The following is a 16,345-nucleotide window of genomic DNA, read 5'->3' on the forward strand; positions in this document are numbered from 1 at the left end:
GAAAAAATGTGTGTATGGTGTGCATATCTATGAGCAATTTTTGTTGGTTTAATTTTAAACTAACTTAATTAAACTTAGTTAATAAAAATAATTAAATGTATAACTAGATTCATTTGATAAAATAGAGTACACATTAGATAAAGAAAAAGTCTAGGGACCAAAAATTTTGTTAAATTCTGGCCAGCATGTAGCCAGCAATAAAAAGCAAGGTTGCGAGAACCGGACCGGTCATCAAACCGGTCAAGTGACTGGTTCAATAGTTTAATGGTTCAACCGTGGTTGAACCGTGATTGAACCGGTTTAATATATAGAGTGAAATTATAAAAAATTGAATACATAATTTTAAAAAGTTAAATTCAATAATTTTGAAATTAATAAAATTCAAAATTTAACAATTTCACAAAATGTACAATACATAATTTATCATTAAAAGGTCATAAACAACTTCAAATGACAATATTCAAAACGCACATAAATGACAAGGTATGACAAGGTAATTGCAGTAAGGTAACCATTGCTACTTAAATCTCTCCTTTAATAAACAAAAACTTCCATAGAAAGTTATATCACTTACGACTTTTCATCCCCAAATTTCCACCATTCAGGCTCATACCATGCCTTGCCCCTGAAAAGCAACCAAAATGATGCTTATAAGCTTAATCCAAAACTGGCAAGATTCAACTTGTATTTGGTTACATATTTAACATTTGGTGAAGGAGAACCAACAACAAACAGAAGCATAACCATAGGCAGGCAAGGGGCACGGATAACTTATCATGAAATAAAATATATGAAATCATAATTCACAAAGTACTCTTCTGATATCACTTCTCCAGATTTCATGCATCCAATATATGCCCCATCCTGACCGCGGCGGCGGTTAAGAAGGTCAATTAATCCCTCTGTTAGGCCAGTCAACATATAAAAAAATGTGTCAATAATTTCATATTGGAAAAAAAACAGTTAACTGCTTATCAAAAAAAAAAACACACACACACACTATATAAGGAGATCAAAATATAAACACTCTTTACCCAGATCAATGTCAATACTGTCATCAACTTTCACATAAAAGTCAGCATCCCAGTTCTGAACTGCAGTACTAAAGAAGATTTTTGCTTTCTTAGGCAACTCTTCTTGAGCTTCCTCATGACCTTCCTGATATAATGAAAACAAATTATCAATCTCTACATTTAGCTTGTTTAACAATATCCAAAGGCAAGTAAGCATGTCAAGATAAATCAATATCAACAATATCTTTCACATAAAATTGTGTCTATAAATAAATGTCCCTCAAGGGATTACCCATTGTGCATCTATACTAAGTCAAGTGCATATTATATAATTCATTTCTTCCTGTTTGATAAAACCACCCACCACAGTAAAAAATATCAAACTAATTTGAATTTTAGCAAATTGTAACCAGTTTTTGGTGCCTATTTGAAAAAATTTTCACTTACAAGAATCAAGAAATCCTTTGTATGCAGGCATGCAGCAGCTCCAGGGGAAGAGGAAGACGACGGACGCTCGAGGAAGAAACAGCGTGCCTGCGACTGGTGAGTCTGAGAGCGAACAGGGGTCGGTGCGACGAATGGCGCAGCGGCAATAGAGGCACAAGGCGGTGGTGGAGGCTAGGCTTGGGGGCAGGCTTCCCGGATTAGTAGATTAGGAGGAGGCGAGTAACGGCGAGGACGCGGTGTCGGCGACGACCAACGAGTAGGCGAGCTCGGCGACGACCAAGGAGGAGGCGAGCTCGGCAACGACGGTGGTGGTTGCGGTGGTCAACATCGTCGCTGCTGTGGCTGCTCGTTTGGTGGTGGTGGGCTGGTGGGTATGCGACTGCGAAGAGGCTGATGGCTGTGTGTGACTGGGTGGTGAACTGTGCTTGGGTGGTTTCTGCCTTCTGGAGCTTGGGGCCGTGGGTGATCTCTGGAAGGTGGAAACTGATTAGGGGATTTAGGGCTTCCTTTCGTTTAGGCGTTTTTTTTTTTTTTTTTAAAAGAGCCAAAACGATGCCGTTTAATCTTTTAACTTCCCTTCCAAAAACCGCAAAAAAAACCGGACGGTTCTCCCGGTTCACCGGTTAACCGCCGGTTCGACCGGTTTTTCCCCCGGTTTTTTGCCAGACGATTTCTGGCCTTACCCGGACCGGCTAGGTGATCGGTTCCCGGTTTTTCCGGTTGAACCGGCCGGTCCGGTTCGGTTTTCAGAACCATGATAAAAAGTGAGTCATTGGATGAAATCTCATATCAATCTCACACCATTAAAACTATCATTAATAGCTATTTGATGATTACATATCACAAAAGTTGCTGGCCCTAGCATTTTTCTTAGATAAACGTGGACGATACAATTAACAGGTTAAATTAAAACAAGGAAAGACATCTGAGTGATAATGAACAAACATGCACTATATAAGATTTTCACCATTCATTCGGAAAGAAAAATGAAATTAAATTACATTGCATTGAAGGATCGGTTACGTTATTCATTCTTAACCATAACTAAAGTCGGAACCTGAGGCTCCAAAGTCGCTATCCTTTTCTAGCTTCCTTCTGTTTCGCTCTTTTCAGTTTCACTTTGATCACCTTTTGGTTTGTGCATCTCATAATTCTCCAATCATAATAATAATAGTAATAATAATCCATATCGATGGGGGAATCATCGTTGATGCACAAGATCCATGACTCTTCATCGGCATCGTCGTCGTCTAGCTCAGAGGACGAGAAGAGGCCGGCGTTGGCACGCCAAGCCGCCACTGTGAAGGCAAAGGCGAAGGAGAAGGCGATCCATTACAAGGCGGAGGTTAACCGCCTCTTCGGCCGCGAACAGCCCGTCCACAAGGTCTTGGGAGCTGGAAAGGGTAACTGATGACTAACTCAGATCCGATCCTAATATTTTGATGGATTAGTTGTTGAACAAATTTGTTGTACGTGGTGCAGCGGCTGATATATTCCTATGGAGGAACAAGAGAAGCTCAGGGATGGTACTTGGTGCCGGCACCATGTTGTGGTTTTTCTTCGAGAGAATGGAGTACCACCTCATCACTTTCATTTGCCATTTCCTCATTGTATCTCTCGCAGCTCTTTTCTTGTGGTCCAATGCTTCTGTCTTTATACACAAGTATGTATATATATATGCCAATTCTTTCTCTTTCTTTCTTATAATGAACTCTATTTTAATTTCTTCAAATAATTAAGTAGGGCCCCCGTGCAAGTTCCACAAGTCGCAATCCCCGAGGATTGCCTTATTCACATAGTCAAAGCTCTGAGATTTGAAATTAACAGAGCCTTCCTTCTTCTCCGAGAAATTGGAACTGGCCGAGATATCAAAAAATTCCTTACCGTACGTAATTTATTCATTTCTCATTCAGATTAATTAATGCATTCTTCTATTCAAGCTTTCTCTATGCATGTCATATCCCATCCAGGTTGTTGGTATATTGTGGCTCATCTCACTTGTTGGGAGCTGCTTCAACTTCCTCACCTTGTTTTACTTATGTACGTTAATTATCGAGACACTCTTTTCACGCATTATTTGCTCCTACATATATATCGTCATTAATATTCTGAATGAATGATACACAGGCTTTCTATTACTGTTCACATTGCCACTGGTGTATGAGAAAAATGAAGACCAGATTGATGCACTAGCAGAGAAGGCAATGATTGAGATCAAGAAGCAATATGCGGTGCTAGATGCTAAGGTCTTGAGCCAGATACCAGTGGCCGGGTTCAAAAAGGATTAATTCATTACAATAAAAACATATATATTTCTTCTAAGTTTCTCTCACTTCATACTGTCTTCAGATCCCAAATTTCTTTTCAGGATTTATTTTCGGAGGATTGTCTTGGATTCATTCTGTATTAGTTATCTTATATAAATTAAATGTGAAGGTTAATTATATGACATGGCAACGGTACAATTAACCACCTAGCTAGCTAATAGCTAATAGCCTTTGCCCATGTAGGTAATGTAAGAGCATGTCATTATATATCCAGGATAACGAAATTCCTATTGTTTTTGTTTGTCTAAAGGGAGAGGAATAAAAATAAAATTAAAAGAAAAATTAATACTAGTAGCTGGTGCTCTATAATATATTTTAACTTGCCATGTTGTATGTTCGAGATAGATCTCGTTATCATTTCCTCCGTTTTCTTAATAACTCACATGATACCAGCCACTCTAAAGTAGCTCTCTTCTTAAAAATTGATTTTATCTATTTCATTCTTATATATAACATGAAAATGACAATAGTGGGAAGGTTATTCTACTAGAAGTCTCTGATATGGGTTGTGAGATAGATCGGAGACTTGCGAGATGAGACGATTGTCGGATAGTCTTGGAACAGTAGGGTGGTAATTGCAAAGATATTTCAACGCCTAAGTCAGAATGGATTTGAGAGGTATAAGGTGTGTGGGATGAGTGAGTACATCTAGCTCCCCTTTATATAATTTGTGATAATTATCTTATCTTTGTTTAGCTAAGATAAGAGATGAATTTGAATTTAAATATTAGATTAGGAAAGTTATTCATTCGTCTTTGGCCCGTGAAAATGACCCAATTTTAGAAATATCGAGTTTGGTAACCATTTTGAGAAATGACCCGAAGATCGAATCCGAAACAATTATCTATATTATTTTCGCGAGTAAACTATAATTTCTACTCACTAAAGTTAAAGACGCTGACATATCTACCCATAGAAAAAGGAAATTACTATTTGTACTCATGAAATATGGGTTCGCACAACAAAATTATCCAAACACTAAAAAATTACCTAAAATCCCTAAATTACTCTTATTTTCACCACCACTTTTCTAATCTCAAATCTCACCACCACGCCCTTCACCCAGCCACCTTTTTAACTCTAACCCTCTTCACCCAGCCACCACTTCCTTTCTCTCCAAAACTCACACACGGAGACATTACACACACACCCCCACCTGAGAAAGAAGAAGAGAAGAGGAGGGGGAGGGAGACCGCACTGACAACGTGGGGACTCGTCACCGCTATCGCATCATCGTCGCTATTGTTGAGGGAGCCCGAAGAGGAGATGCAAGCCAGAACCAAGGAAGGGGGAGTTGTCGTCGCCGTTGTGCCTTGCTGCTGCCGGTTCCGTCGCCTCTATCGCCGCCATTGATTGAGTCCGTCGCTGTCATTGTCGCTGGTCTGGAAGGAAGAGAGCGCGCAAGAGATTGGAGAAGGAGCAGAGGGCGACGACGCCGGTGGGTGTCACTGCCACCATGGTTGTCGACGCTGTTCAGTGAGGGGGAAGAACCGTTTTTTCTCTTTGCTTTTACTATTGTTGTTGTTGTTGTTATTGCTTTATGTGAAGAAGATGATGATGGAGGTATAGTGATGGTGATGAAAGAAATGAGGTGGTGGTGCTTTTGAACTCAGAGTTTGACTCAGGTGAGGGCGAGACAGGGAAGGAGGGGGTGGATGATGCGGATGATGATAAGGGTAATTTAAAAATTTTATGTGATTTTTTAGTGTTTAAATAATTTTGTTATATGGAATTCATGTTCTGTGGATACAAATAGTAATTTTATTTTTTTTTATGGGTAAAAATAGTAGTTTACTCTTATTTTCGCTATTGAAGATCAGATGACAATGTAGGAAGTCAATAGAAGAGCTGAGAGGCTGTAGAAAGTCAATAGAAAAGCTGAGAGACGGAGAGTGTGAACTGTGGAGGATATCGTAGTGGAGAAGAACGGCATAAGAGAGTAAAATAAAGTCAATTGAGGTTATCTATATTATTTTCACAATTGAAAGTTATTTATAAGTTTATTTATAAAAGATAAAAGTGAGTATTTTTGTTTAAAAAGAATGCGAGTGATACAATTTTTTATATCAAGTTGTGAAAGTTACGTTATCGAATTTCCTATATACAAATATAGACCATGAAAAAAAGAGTTATTCTATGGTACAGATGTAAATTGGTACAAATTTACAGATTTTTTTCCTGAGTGAACATGAGATCGACACGTGGCTATGTTGATCCAGGGCTTGTCTCCCCTTTGATGGCTGGGGCTGGCTAAGTCGTTAGCCATTCTTTTTTGATTGGGTCTTTGTTGGTGGGCTGTTTGACTTGGACTTTGACAAACAAAAAAATTGGGTATCTAATCATGCAACTTTTCGTTTTTTTTTTTTTTTGTGTGGGTAGTTATTCTATGGTACAGATGTAAATTGGTACAAATTTACAGATTTTTTTCCTGAGTGAACATGAGATCGACACGTGGCTATGTTGATCCAGGGCTTGTCTCCCCTTTGATGGCTGGGGCTGGCTAAGTCGTTAGCCATTCTTTTTTGATTGGGTCTTTGTTGGTGGGCTGTTTGACTTGGACTTTGACAAACAAAAAAATTGGGTATCTAATCATGCAACTTTTCGTTTTTTTTTTTTTTTTGTGGGTTCCTTTATTAATGGGAGGAGGAACACTGAATAGCAAGTGTTGATGCATCCATGGAGGCCGAACCAGTAAGGATTATGGTATCCCTAAAAAGGAAGCCCTAGGTTTCGAGGGATAGGGAGAGAGCTGCTGAAGGCGTCGCCATTGGTGGTGGATCTAGCCTCGAAGCTGGGAATGATCGACGCTCGAGGTTTGTTTCGTTTTCCGTGCCAACAACGTGATCCACGCACCGTTTTTCCTCTTTTTGTTGTTGGGCCAAGCACAAATACATCTTACCCAACCCGAAACCCGTCGAACCGAGACGGATCCCCAACACCTCGTCCTGCTACCAACAGGACTCCGCACAAAGCCCCTCGTTTCCATAGGTGCCGCTACTGAACCATCGCATCTCTTACCAACGATTTATCATCGGATCTGGACTCAGGACTTGATGTACTTGCTATGGCCCGAACAGGTCTTTCCACGACGACCACATGCACAACAACAACCTCGTTTCCATAGGTGCCGCTACTGAACCATCGCATTTCTTACCAACGATTTATCATCGGATCTGGACTCAGGACTTGATGTACTTGCTGTGGCCCGAACAGGTCTTTCCACGACGACCACATGCACAACAACAACCTCCGGAGAAGCCGACGCAGTCTCTGCAATTTGTGCCCCCTACTCCACGCGATAGAGACGACGAATTTCAGAACGCGGTGAGCCCCAACCGCTTCGACTCATCAAAGGCATACAACAAAACGTCGTCGTCCGGGTTTGTGTTGGTCTTTCTCCACTAGCTTTACCCGACCCAAACGAGCGGCGGCTTCGTTGATGGTCATCAGATCTCGATTCCGTTGTTGGTGTTCATGGTAGTGCTGTGGGCTGTAGATCTCCTCGTTTGTCAACAGTCACTCGGATGCTGTTGTTGTCGCTTTCGTCTTTATCTTCTTCCTCTAGATTGCTGTGATGTGGACCTATACGAAACATTGTGTATAAGCCCAATTCTCTTTAGGGAGTCCACCACTGATGACCAACAAAAAAAATACAAAACACCGGCCCGGCCCAACTCCCTTGCAGTTGCTTTTGATTGGCTTATTCCAGAAGCCGGCTCCTCCTTCGAAAACTAAGGCAGACAAGCTTTTAAACCTTTTTTTTGAAAATACTCTTTGTATTTGGAATATTTTAGATCTTTTAATAGATAAAAAAAATTACATTTTTAGTTGTCTTTTCATAGTTGATAATTAAAATTTTTTAAATAATTATTTAATTAAAAAGTCAAAATAGCTAACTATTCTCAACTTTTAACTTCTCATAATTCGTTAACTATTAGCTGACAAAATTCATTATCTGGAGCCATCACTTGCCAAGTTGCCATAATTCGACTCTTCACCTCGTGTGGCAAGGGCATCTGCAACCCCATTGGCACTTCTTTGGATCAAATTGATTGAACCTCATAGACCAAGGCTGACCGTGTTTCATGCCAAAAATCTTCCCGCTAATATCTCTCTTTCAATGATCTAAAGGCACCCTCCAATGGCCAAGTCTATGACCTTGTATTTTCTTACATCTTTGGTAATGCCCATAACCTAGAAACTGGTCCTCCTTCTGAATCACTATCACTGTCTGAGGAAGATGTCAAGGATAGAGAATCATCAAGAACATATTCCACAACCTGCAATTAATAGGTCTACATTCGTTAATAAATAAGGTTATATATATCAACTTTGCAAAATACCAGCCAACTTTAAAAAGAATTGGTACTTTCAGAAACATCTTTAGCTTTTTAAAGTTAAAACTTAGAAGCACAAAAAGTTTGGTCTTACTATAATGCCAATGAGATTATGGCTAAACAATGCAGCACAAACCTGGAATGGTGTTACAGGCTTGATTTCCTGAACTTCGGAGATCATTCCGCTATGTACATTGGGGCATTTTGAGTTATTTAGCCAAACTACTGTTCTGCAGTTTACACAGTATCCGCGATTGGTTGTTAATTTCTTTGCCAATGCTCCTGCATCGGAGTAGACTGATTAACATAAGAAGAAAATATGAGGATTTGTGTTTATCTTAATGAGAGAAGAGAAAGAGTAGCTTCTTCATAGTGTGATAAAACATGACTGCGGAAAAGTAATGAAATGAAACTCATTACTCCTGACAATATCCGAAGGTAAAGGATAAAAACATGAAGAATGCTAGAGGGCCATCAAAATTTATAATTTTTGTTCATCACTTGGCAATCAATGTTTAAAAGTATGGGATAAAGTATGTTGTTGGATTACTAAATTAAAGGAATTGACTTGATGGCTAAAAACAATAAATTCTTATGATCCCCTAGCATTTCTCTAAAAACATTTGACAATTCGAGTAAAATTACATTGCATAGTGGGAAATAAATAAACACTTGGTTAATTGGTTTACCCGTGTATGCTCTATTGACTGCCTCTTTCCAGTCAGTAATGCTTTTGGTATCTGTGAGATCCTGCAGATGCCTCTTATTACGATCTTCAACCCTATTTATAAGCTGCTGTTTAGCAGCATTGCCATATAGCACAACATACTGCAACTCCCACAGATGATTATCATTTGCAGCTAAGTTCCATGACCTGAAAAATGCAATATCATGTATCCATGAGTTAACAGTGAAGCAATATTGATGATAAATTTAATTTCCAGACTAAGCAAACAAAAAGATATCAATATCATTGGTAGTTATTGTTTCAGGAATGACATGCTCAATCACCAGGATGAATGATACATGACGAGTTGATGCAATATATGTCATGAAGGTAGGAGAAAAAAAGTATTACCAGCAGACTAACCCCACCGAGACCAAAGATTGCATATCGAGAAAACTGAAAATGTGCACCAGAACATCATGCGGCAGTTGGAACGAATCTGAATTACAGGATGGGGAAAGCTTCATAAAGACATGATTTGTTTTCATTCGTCAATGGAATAAACAAAGCTGTTTTGCAATGTAATCTGACCTTTTTCTTCCTGATGCTGAGGTTTGCTGCGCCTCTTATGAGCAACCATGGCGAGCTTAAATTCTTTTACAGCCATATTCCTTTTTTGCTTTGGCAGTGCAGCTTCTACACTCTGAAGAAGGAAATGGACTGCAGAAACGGCACTCTGAGTCTGTATTCTAGAATTAGAAGAGCAATAAAAAAAATTGTGATAATAATAATAATAATAATAATAATAATAATAATAATAATAATAAGAAAATGTGAGAATGCCTTCTCTACTAATACAACTTTAATTCCCAACAGTATTGCTCGGTAACATTCAATAATAGTTCTCAATATCTTGGCAATTACATAAAAAATGTTATTCTTGAAAGCATAACAATAATCACCTAGGAAATTATAACAAGAAACAACCTTTTTTCATTACAAAAGCACATACGAATTTCTCCATATTTTAACAAAAAATAAAAATATAAATTTCAAGAATTATCAGCTTGAACTTGTCTATCAAGTTGATACAAGAATACTATTGAAAATCATATATCCTGAATTCCATTCAATCTCAAAGTACCAAAGTTTCAACTTGAATGAAAAGCAGAAGAAAATGAACAGAATTGATGGTGTTGACATACTGAGGAAGGAGGCGAAAGGCGGCGAGAGTGTCATGGAAGATGATGGATTGCAAATTCTTTGGGAATTGAATGTAAGCCTCCCTTAGAATGAACCCAATTTCTCTGCACGCAATCGGGTATCTGTAGATTTTTGGGAGAGACTCCCTCAGCCCCAATTTCTCGTACCTCTCTATTTGGCTTCTCATGTTCATGTTCTCTTCTCAATCGCAAGAATCAGACACAATCTTCTATGGTTCTGCTGAATTCGGGGACAACCTTCTTAGGGTTCCCGTTTTGCAATCGAAATCTACCGCCTTTTCTACGTTTCCACGAACGGCTATGATTTTACTAAATCAAAATTGGAAGATTTTTTTATTTTTTTTTAAAAAAGGGGTAAATAACTAAATATAAATATTTTTCTTTCCTTTTTCAGCGTGGCTTAAGGAGAAGGGTGGGAATTAACTTACAGAGCATTGCATTATTGTCTTCCTTAATGGCACCCAAGCTAAAATGGAATACTTGTGGAACCTAAGTGCTGAAAGTTTGAGCACTATTCATTTTTAAAGCTTGGAGAACTATTCATTTTTAAAAGATGGATCTTAACAGCTATATTGTTATTTATTGACTTTCATGGTTGAGCGTGTTTATTTAATATTTATCCAAGAAAACTAACGGGTTGTGTTAGGTAATCAATTACTTTCTTAAACAACATGAATAATAGACCTTAAAATTGGCCCAATTCAAATAAAACACTATACACTCCAAATTATTCACCTAAATCTTAATATTAGAATAACCATCCGCACACCTAATAAATTGAACATCCGATATATCTATTGTTCACATTGTTTAATATTTTCATTGTGTATCTATATTTTTCCATTACTAATTTATTATATGAAGATATAATAATTCAGACATTTCTATTTAACATGATAGGATTTGGTTGAAATGCATTTATTGATGTACAAAATACTGCTATATTACGTTGTTCTTCATTGTTAATACATACATAATGCACATGGTGCTCCTACACTTAAAAACGGCACCACATTTGACACAGAATATAGATCCCTAGACAGTACATGTGGTGAATGATCACTGGTTTGCAGAGAACCCACACACAAACCGAGAACCCTCTACAAAATTTGATGCATATATATTCTCCAATAGCTCCTTGATTTGATGCTACAGTTGAGCATCTTTAAGTTGAATTTCTCATGCTGAAGAGTTATTTGTATTCCCCTGTTCCAAGTTATGCACTCACTGGCTTTAGCACTATCTATAGGAAATAAGTGAGTTGCTCTTTCTTCCTTGAACCTCCTTCTCCATACAAATCATTCCACTGCTTCAGCTCGCTCATTATTGATCCTTCTGCAGCAAAACTTGCAGCCACCTACATTTGCAGTTGCACTTACATCTATCAGACAATTTCTAACCTATGTGATGCCAAGAAAGTGAGTGAAAAATGATCAGTATGCCATACCTGATTCTTTGCCTTTCTAATGTCTTCCATGGTCAAAGGCCTCAGGGTAACTGATTGACCTTTTTTATCCTCTGTAGCATTGGACATATCTTCTGAGATTTGGCCTTGTGCCGCTTTCTTCTTCCGTTCCTGAAATAAGGTGCAATGGGGTTATTACTTATCAGTTAAGCACAGCACACAGAAAATACTTATTCAGAAGTGAGTTGGTAGCTACCACTTCCTTCATGGTCTCCTGCTTGAGTAGCTCCCTAACAGGCCGATAAGCCGCTGTCATGCACAAATTCTGTTCCCAGAAATGATTAAGGTCAATAGATTGTCCTAAAATCAAACAAATTAGAGTCACCAACTAACAAGAAGACAAACCTTAAGATCACTCCCGCTATATCCTTCCGTCATATCTGCAACCTCTTTGAAGTCTATATTTTCATGTTTTTCCTTACTTAGAAGAGTTTTCAAGATGCCTTCCCGGTTTTCAGCAGATGGAAGACCAACCATAATCCTGCGCTCAAACCGTCTTATAATAGCCTCATCGAGATCAAATGGCCTGTTGGTTGCAGCAAGAACCAGAATCTGCTCACTAGGCTTTGTCAATAGTCCGTCCCAATGAGTCATGAATTCATTTTTAATCTTCCTCATTGCCTCGTGCTCTCCGGCTCTGTTACGCTGCCCAAGCATGCTATCAACCTCGTCAACAAAAATAATAGTTGGAGCAACCTTTGCTGCAAGCGTGAACAAAGCTCGAACATTCTTTTCATCTTCCCCAAACCACTTTGAAGTTATGGTGGACATTGAAACATTAATGAAACTTGCACCTGCTTCATTTGCAATCGCCTTTGCCAGCATTGTTTTTCCTGTACCAGGAGGCCCGAAAAGCAATATACCTCTACAAGGCTTTAGAAGGCCACCTTTGAAGAGGTCTGGTCTTCTAAGGGGAAGCATCACCGCCTCTTGAAGTGATTCTTTAATCTCATCCAATGCACCAATGTCTCCAAATGTAACCCCTATCTCATTTGCAGGTATCACCTCTGGTCTTATTCGCTTCTCGAACTCATTGTCCGGAGGAGGTTCCTGTAAGCATGCAATTCATTGAGAAAAAACAACTAGTTTCCAAGTAGCTAGCTATTAAGATATTGATCATACAGCTGCTTTTGCAGGAGTGCTATTCTCTCCATCCTTCTTTGTTACTGGGTTAGATTTCTCTCCCTCGCTTTTTTCAGGTGCTTGGGCATCGCTCCTTGTATCATTCTTTGCACCAATACCATCTTCTCCCGCATCATCCTACCAAATCAATGAATACAAGTATGTAACCAATAATCCTGGATTATTCTTTGAACCACTATCTATGAATATAGATGTGAACGAACCTTGGTCTCATTAGTTTTTGTATTATCCTTTCCACTGACTTTGCCTTCCTGGAACAGATTCAGCGCCTGACACAGACTGCGCGCATCCAATATCAGTGATGAGAAGGAAGAGTTTTCTTTCCTTTCAAAGAACCATTGATCAGTAATAGCATACTTACCTCTTAGCCGATACAACTAGCTTTCCGTTCCGGTATTGTGGATCCTTAGTGTTCATCAAATGATAGGAAACTGCAGATGCCACGACTTCCTCAATGTAGTTACTGAGTAGCATAGTGTCAGAGTGGCAGATTGAATGCAAGTCATCACAATCGATGCCACTTGTTGATAGAACTTCAGCAATGTGGTTTCTGTTATCTTGAAACTGAAATACTTTCATGTCCTCTTCCAGTTGGGCTTTCCAGTTGCCAGATTGAGTCTCATCTTCAGGGGGTTTGATCTCAATGTTGTAAGGAAATAATATACCTAGCCGTTCATCAACTTCTTTACAGTAATCTGAATCCACCACTTGGGAACCAAGTATCAACACTGACCCTGTCAGTTTCTTCATTAGTCTTTGCAACATACTATACATTGTCGGCAATCGAAGGAATAGCTTATCAACATCCCTGATATATAGAACAATGGCACTAGTTTCTGAGACAGAAACCAAGACCTGCAAAAATTACATTAACATAAGTATTTAACACAATATAACCTCAGCTTTATAAGTAAGTTTTCAGTGATGCAATGACCTTGTAAAGTGACTTCACAAATAGCTTTTCATCAAAAGAAACATGGTTTGTTCGCTGCAAAGAACCTGTAAACCAAAAAAAAATGAGCAGTAAGAATCAGAACAACATTGTAACTTGATGAGTTAGCAACGAAACAGAGCACCATTTAATTAGCTGAATTACAAGTTTAAGGCTAAGGCATTGTTTTAGCTGCAGTATTATGAATATTGATGTATGGCATTACAAGTAAAAATAAAAGATGAATGTTTGAGAAGGAGGAGTAGGCCTAAAAATATAGGGAATAAGGGCTAAAAGAACATTTTTTCTTTCAAGTATAACCTGAATCATTTGGACCAAACAGGGAGGTACTTATATCAGATGAAGAAGAGGAAGTCCTTCGGAGCTTTGAAGCATTGTTAAAATTTTCATTTCCACCGCTACTTTGTCTATTTTCTTGTCCGCTACTACGATGTCGACGATGACTACCTGCATAGCAAATATCAATCAAGATATAGTGAAGTAGGAGTTACAAATATAAAGCTTGCAGCATCTAAGTAAAGTTCAAGAACGAAATAAGAGATATGGAATAGATCATTTATAAAAAAGAGAGAAACAATTTTAGAAACCTTGAGAACTTCTTCCTTCAGTACCTCTACTTTCGCTTGCTGACGGGAGGAGTGAAAAGTTACTAAATAAACCAGACATTCGCTCCATAGTTACCTCGGATAGGGACCTTTTCAAACACTATGAACACAAGCAAATGTGTTAGCAAAGTCTCACCGTACAGATGCACAGAAACAATTCTTAATGCAGAATACAATATACACAATACATAAATAAATAATGTAGTGCATGCAAAACTTACTGATTCTCTTCTAGAGCATCCATATTTGCTCTGCATCTGTATAACGGAAAAACAAAAGGTAGATGATATGCATTTCATAATTCAAAGCGAAAAAAAGTGAGAATCTCTAAAAATAATCACCTTCAAAGAGAATTCAGTAATATCTAGCAGCAGCAACTTGGATTCAAAAAAGTGTGCTAAAGCTTTGACAAGCATTTGCTGGTAAATTTCTTCAAAAGTTTAAATGCAACTTGTGTTAGCCATGTCAAATCAACCTAAGAACCAGAAAGCTTTTGAATGATTGACAACATAGAAGTTGAACATAACATACCTGCAGGTCCGGAGAGCAAAATAGCTCTGCTTACTGGTGAAAGGTTCCTCATGTGTTTGGAGAAGTGTTGTTGTTTTAAATGAACATATCCAGCACTTGTCAACAAAACTCGAGTTTTCTCACTGTCATTGTAGGCATCATTAACATTTGGCCCAATCAGGAAAATAATGTTAACCTCAATATATGACTTTGAATATCAGCTAGCACAACTCAAAAATTGGGTAAGCTATATTTGTTCAAATAATATCATGAAAGTGACAACAAATTTCTTTCAGTTCTCATCTGTTGTTTCAACGCAATAGATATGCGAAAAAGCAACCAAAAGAACAACACATTGAAAAGCCAAATCGAGCCTGTGCCAACAGAACATTCATGATAGTTTGTGAGGTAGGGCTGGTAAACTTGATGGTGAAAACCTTGAGATAAATCTCAAAGATATGAGAAGAACCCATCATGCAAAAAGCTAAATTTATAAATACCCAAGTATTCAAAGAAAATTACCATGAAATACGTATATAAAATTGACGTGCCATTCTTCAGGGACAAAATGTGAAGAAGCCAAATTTGAAAGAGAAAGATGCAGAGAGTGAATGAATAAATTACCTCAAGTAATAAGGGAACTCGTCAAAAGTGACCTTGCTGTTCTTTCCATCAATGATCTGCTTCTTGAGCTCCTGAACAATCTGTTCCCCAGGAAGCTCGTCTACGTCATGGCTCCCTCCTCCAACCCATTTCTGCCCTGAGCTCAATCCCAACCCAACACCCAACCCAACCCCAACACTCAATGCAGACAACAGCACGTGCTTCTGTTCCATCACAACAACAAACAAATAAACACAACCAAAGAAGGAGAAAAAGTTTGATTCTTTAGGACCCTTCCAATCGTTTCTCACCAGAGGGTATCAGAATTATTGATCAAGTTCATATATTGATGAAGGCATATTTGGATATTGGAGGAAATGTTGGGGACAAGAAAAGTATGTATGTATGTATGTATGCATGCATGTAAGGGGAAGAAGATAATAGATAGATATGTCCGAGGAGAACGTTGGTGTGAGGGATTTGTGGCTCGTGCTATATATAGCTTCCAATGTTATCACCGTTAAATTATACGTTGCCGGGAACCAAATACCACAATGTCTTTAAAAGTAACTAAATAATAATAATAATAAAGGAAAAAAAAAGGGAAGGATCAATTCTTGCTACTTTCCTAAATTCCTGTTTACTGATTTTTAGCTCTCACAATAAAGTGCTGATCACTGCGCACAGGCGTGTTGGTACCACCAAAATTGGATGAGTTTCTATAGTTATTAGGTACATTGTTAGGTATAGTATCTTTTCTCCTGCTGCTAATACCATCTTTTATTTTATTGAGAACATTGATTAGCATTTACAGAATTATTAAATACATAATAAAAATATTATAGTATATTTTTGTATAAATATATATGTTATTTAATTTATTTTAAATATATATTTTGTATCTTAATATATATTTTATATGAATGTTTGAGATAATACTCAATTTGATCCTGAACTTGCGACGGGCCTCAATTTAATCATAAAGTTTTAATTGTATTGTTTAGTTTTTAAATTTTGGTAACGTGACTCATTTTAGTTTTTAGAATGATTTTC

The 16,345-nt window shown here is 38.1% G+C and overlaps 3 protein-coding genes and 1 long non-coding RNA gene across 9 annotated transcripts; 1 reads left to right on the top strand and 3 right to left on the bottom strand.

Annotated features, from left to right (window-relative positions):
- Positions 372 to 1,949, bottom strand: LOC107616089. Its single transcript, XR_002353890.1, has 4 exons — positions 1,461 to 1,949; positions 1,035 to 1,158; positions 815 to 902; positions 372 to 625 (listed from the first exon to the last, which is right to left on the bottom strand). It is a non-coding gene; the product is annotated as an uncharacterized LOC107616089 (long non-coding RNA).
- LOC107616088 (reticulon-like protein B1) lies at positions 2,420 to 4,046 on the top strand. Of its 2 annotated transcripts, none has more exons than XM_021111313.1 (5): positions 2,420 to 2,863; positions 2,943 to 3,123; positions 3,201 to 3,345; positions 3,431 to 3,500; positions 3,588 to 4,046. In XM_021111313.1, exons 1-5 carry the CDS (start codon positions 2,653 to 2,655, stop codon positions 3,746 to 3,748), a joined length of 768 nt encoding a protein of 255 aa, XP_020966972.1. In that variant the 5' UTR covers positions 2,420 to 2,652; the 3' UTR covers positions 3,749 to 4,046. The 2 variants fall into 2 exon arrangements, with proteins under 2 accessions (XP_020966972.1, XP_016173573.1); XM_016318087.2 differs by having other exon boundaries at positions 2,428 to 2,863; positions 3,204 to 3,345.
- LOC107619339 (F-box protein At5g52880) lies at positions 7,629 to 10,502 on the bottom strand. 3 transcript variants are annotated; one of them, XM_016321595.2, is made up of 6 exons: positions 9,997 to 10,502; positions 9,383 to 9,511; positions 9,203 to 9,290; positions 8,814 to 8,998; positions 8,261 to 8,421; positions 7,629 to 8,067 (listed from the first exon to the last, which is right to left on the bottom strand). In XM_016321595.2, exons 1-6 carry the CDS (start codon positions 10,028 to 10,030, stop codon positions 7,957 to 7,959), a joined length of 708 nt encoding a protein of 235 aa, XP_016177081.1. In that variant the 5' UTR covers positions 10,031 to 10,502; the 3' UTR covers positions 7,629 to 7,956. The 3 variants fall into 3 exon arrangements, with proteins under 3 accessions (XP_016177081.1, XP_016177079.1, XP_016177080.1); XM_016321593.2 differs by having other exon boundaries at positions 9,383 to 9,540; positions 9,997 to 10,494; XM_016321594.2 differs by having other exon boundaries at positions 8,261 to 8,406; positions 9,383 to 9,540; positions 9,997 to 10,487.
- LOC107619707 (katanin p60 ATPase-containing subunit A1) lies at positions 10,917 to 15,934 on the bottom strand. Of its 3 annotated transcripts, XM_021111314.1 has the most exons (15): positions 15,604 to 15,930; positions 15,314 to 15,516; positions 14,711 to 14,832; positions 14,521 to 14,609; positions 14,401 to 14,436; positions 14,162 to 14,279; positions 13,875 to 14,021; positions 13,557 to 13,621; positions 12,984 to 13,477; positions 12,826 to 12,901; positions 12,602 to 12,739; positions 11,825 to 12,529; positions 11,676 to 11,744; positions 11,462 to 11,590; positions 10,917 to 11,371 (listed from the first exon to the last, which is right to left on the bottom strand). In XM_021111314.1, exons 3-15 carry the CDS (start codon positions 14,760 to 14,762, stop codon positions 11,258 to 11,260), a joined length of 2,232 nt encoding a protein of 743 aa, XP_020966973.1. In that variant the 5' UTR covers positions 14,763 to 14,832; positions 15,314 to 15,516; positions 15,604 to 15,930; the 3' UTR covers positions 10,917 to 11,257. The 3 variants fall into 3 exon arrangements, with proteins under 3 accessions (XP_020966973.1, XP_016177489.1, XP_016177488.1); XM_016322003.2 differs by having other exon boundaries at positions 14,186 to 14,279; positions 15,314 to 15,934; XM_016322002.2 differs by having other exon boundaries at positions 15,314 to 15,934.

The sequence above is a fragment of the Arachis ipaensis genome, chromosome B09 (genome assembly GCF_000816755.2).
Source record: "Arachis ipaensis cultivar K30076 chromosome B09, Araip1.1, whole genome shotgun sequence".
In the NCBI taxonomy this organism is placed as follows: Eukaryota; Viridiplantae; Streptophyta; class Magnoliopsida; order Fabales; family Fabaceae; genus Arachis; species Arachis ipaensis.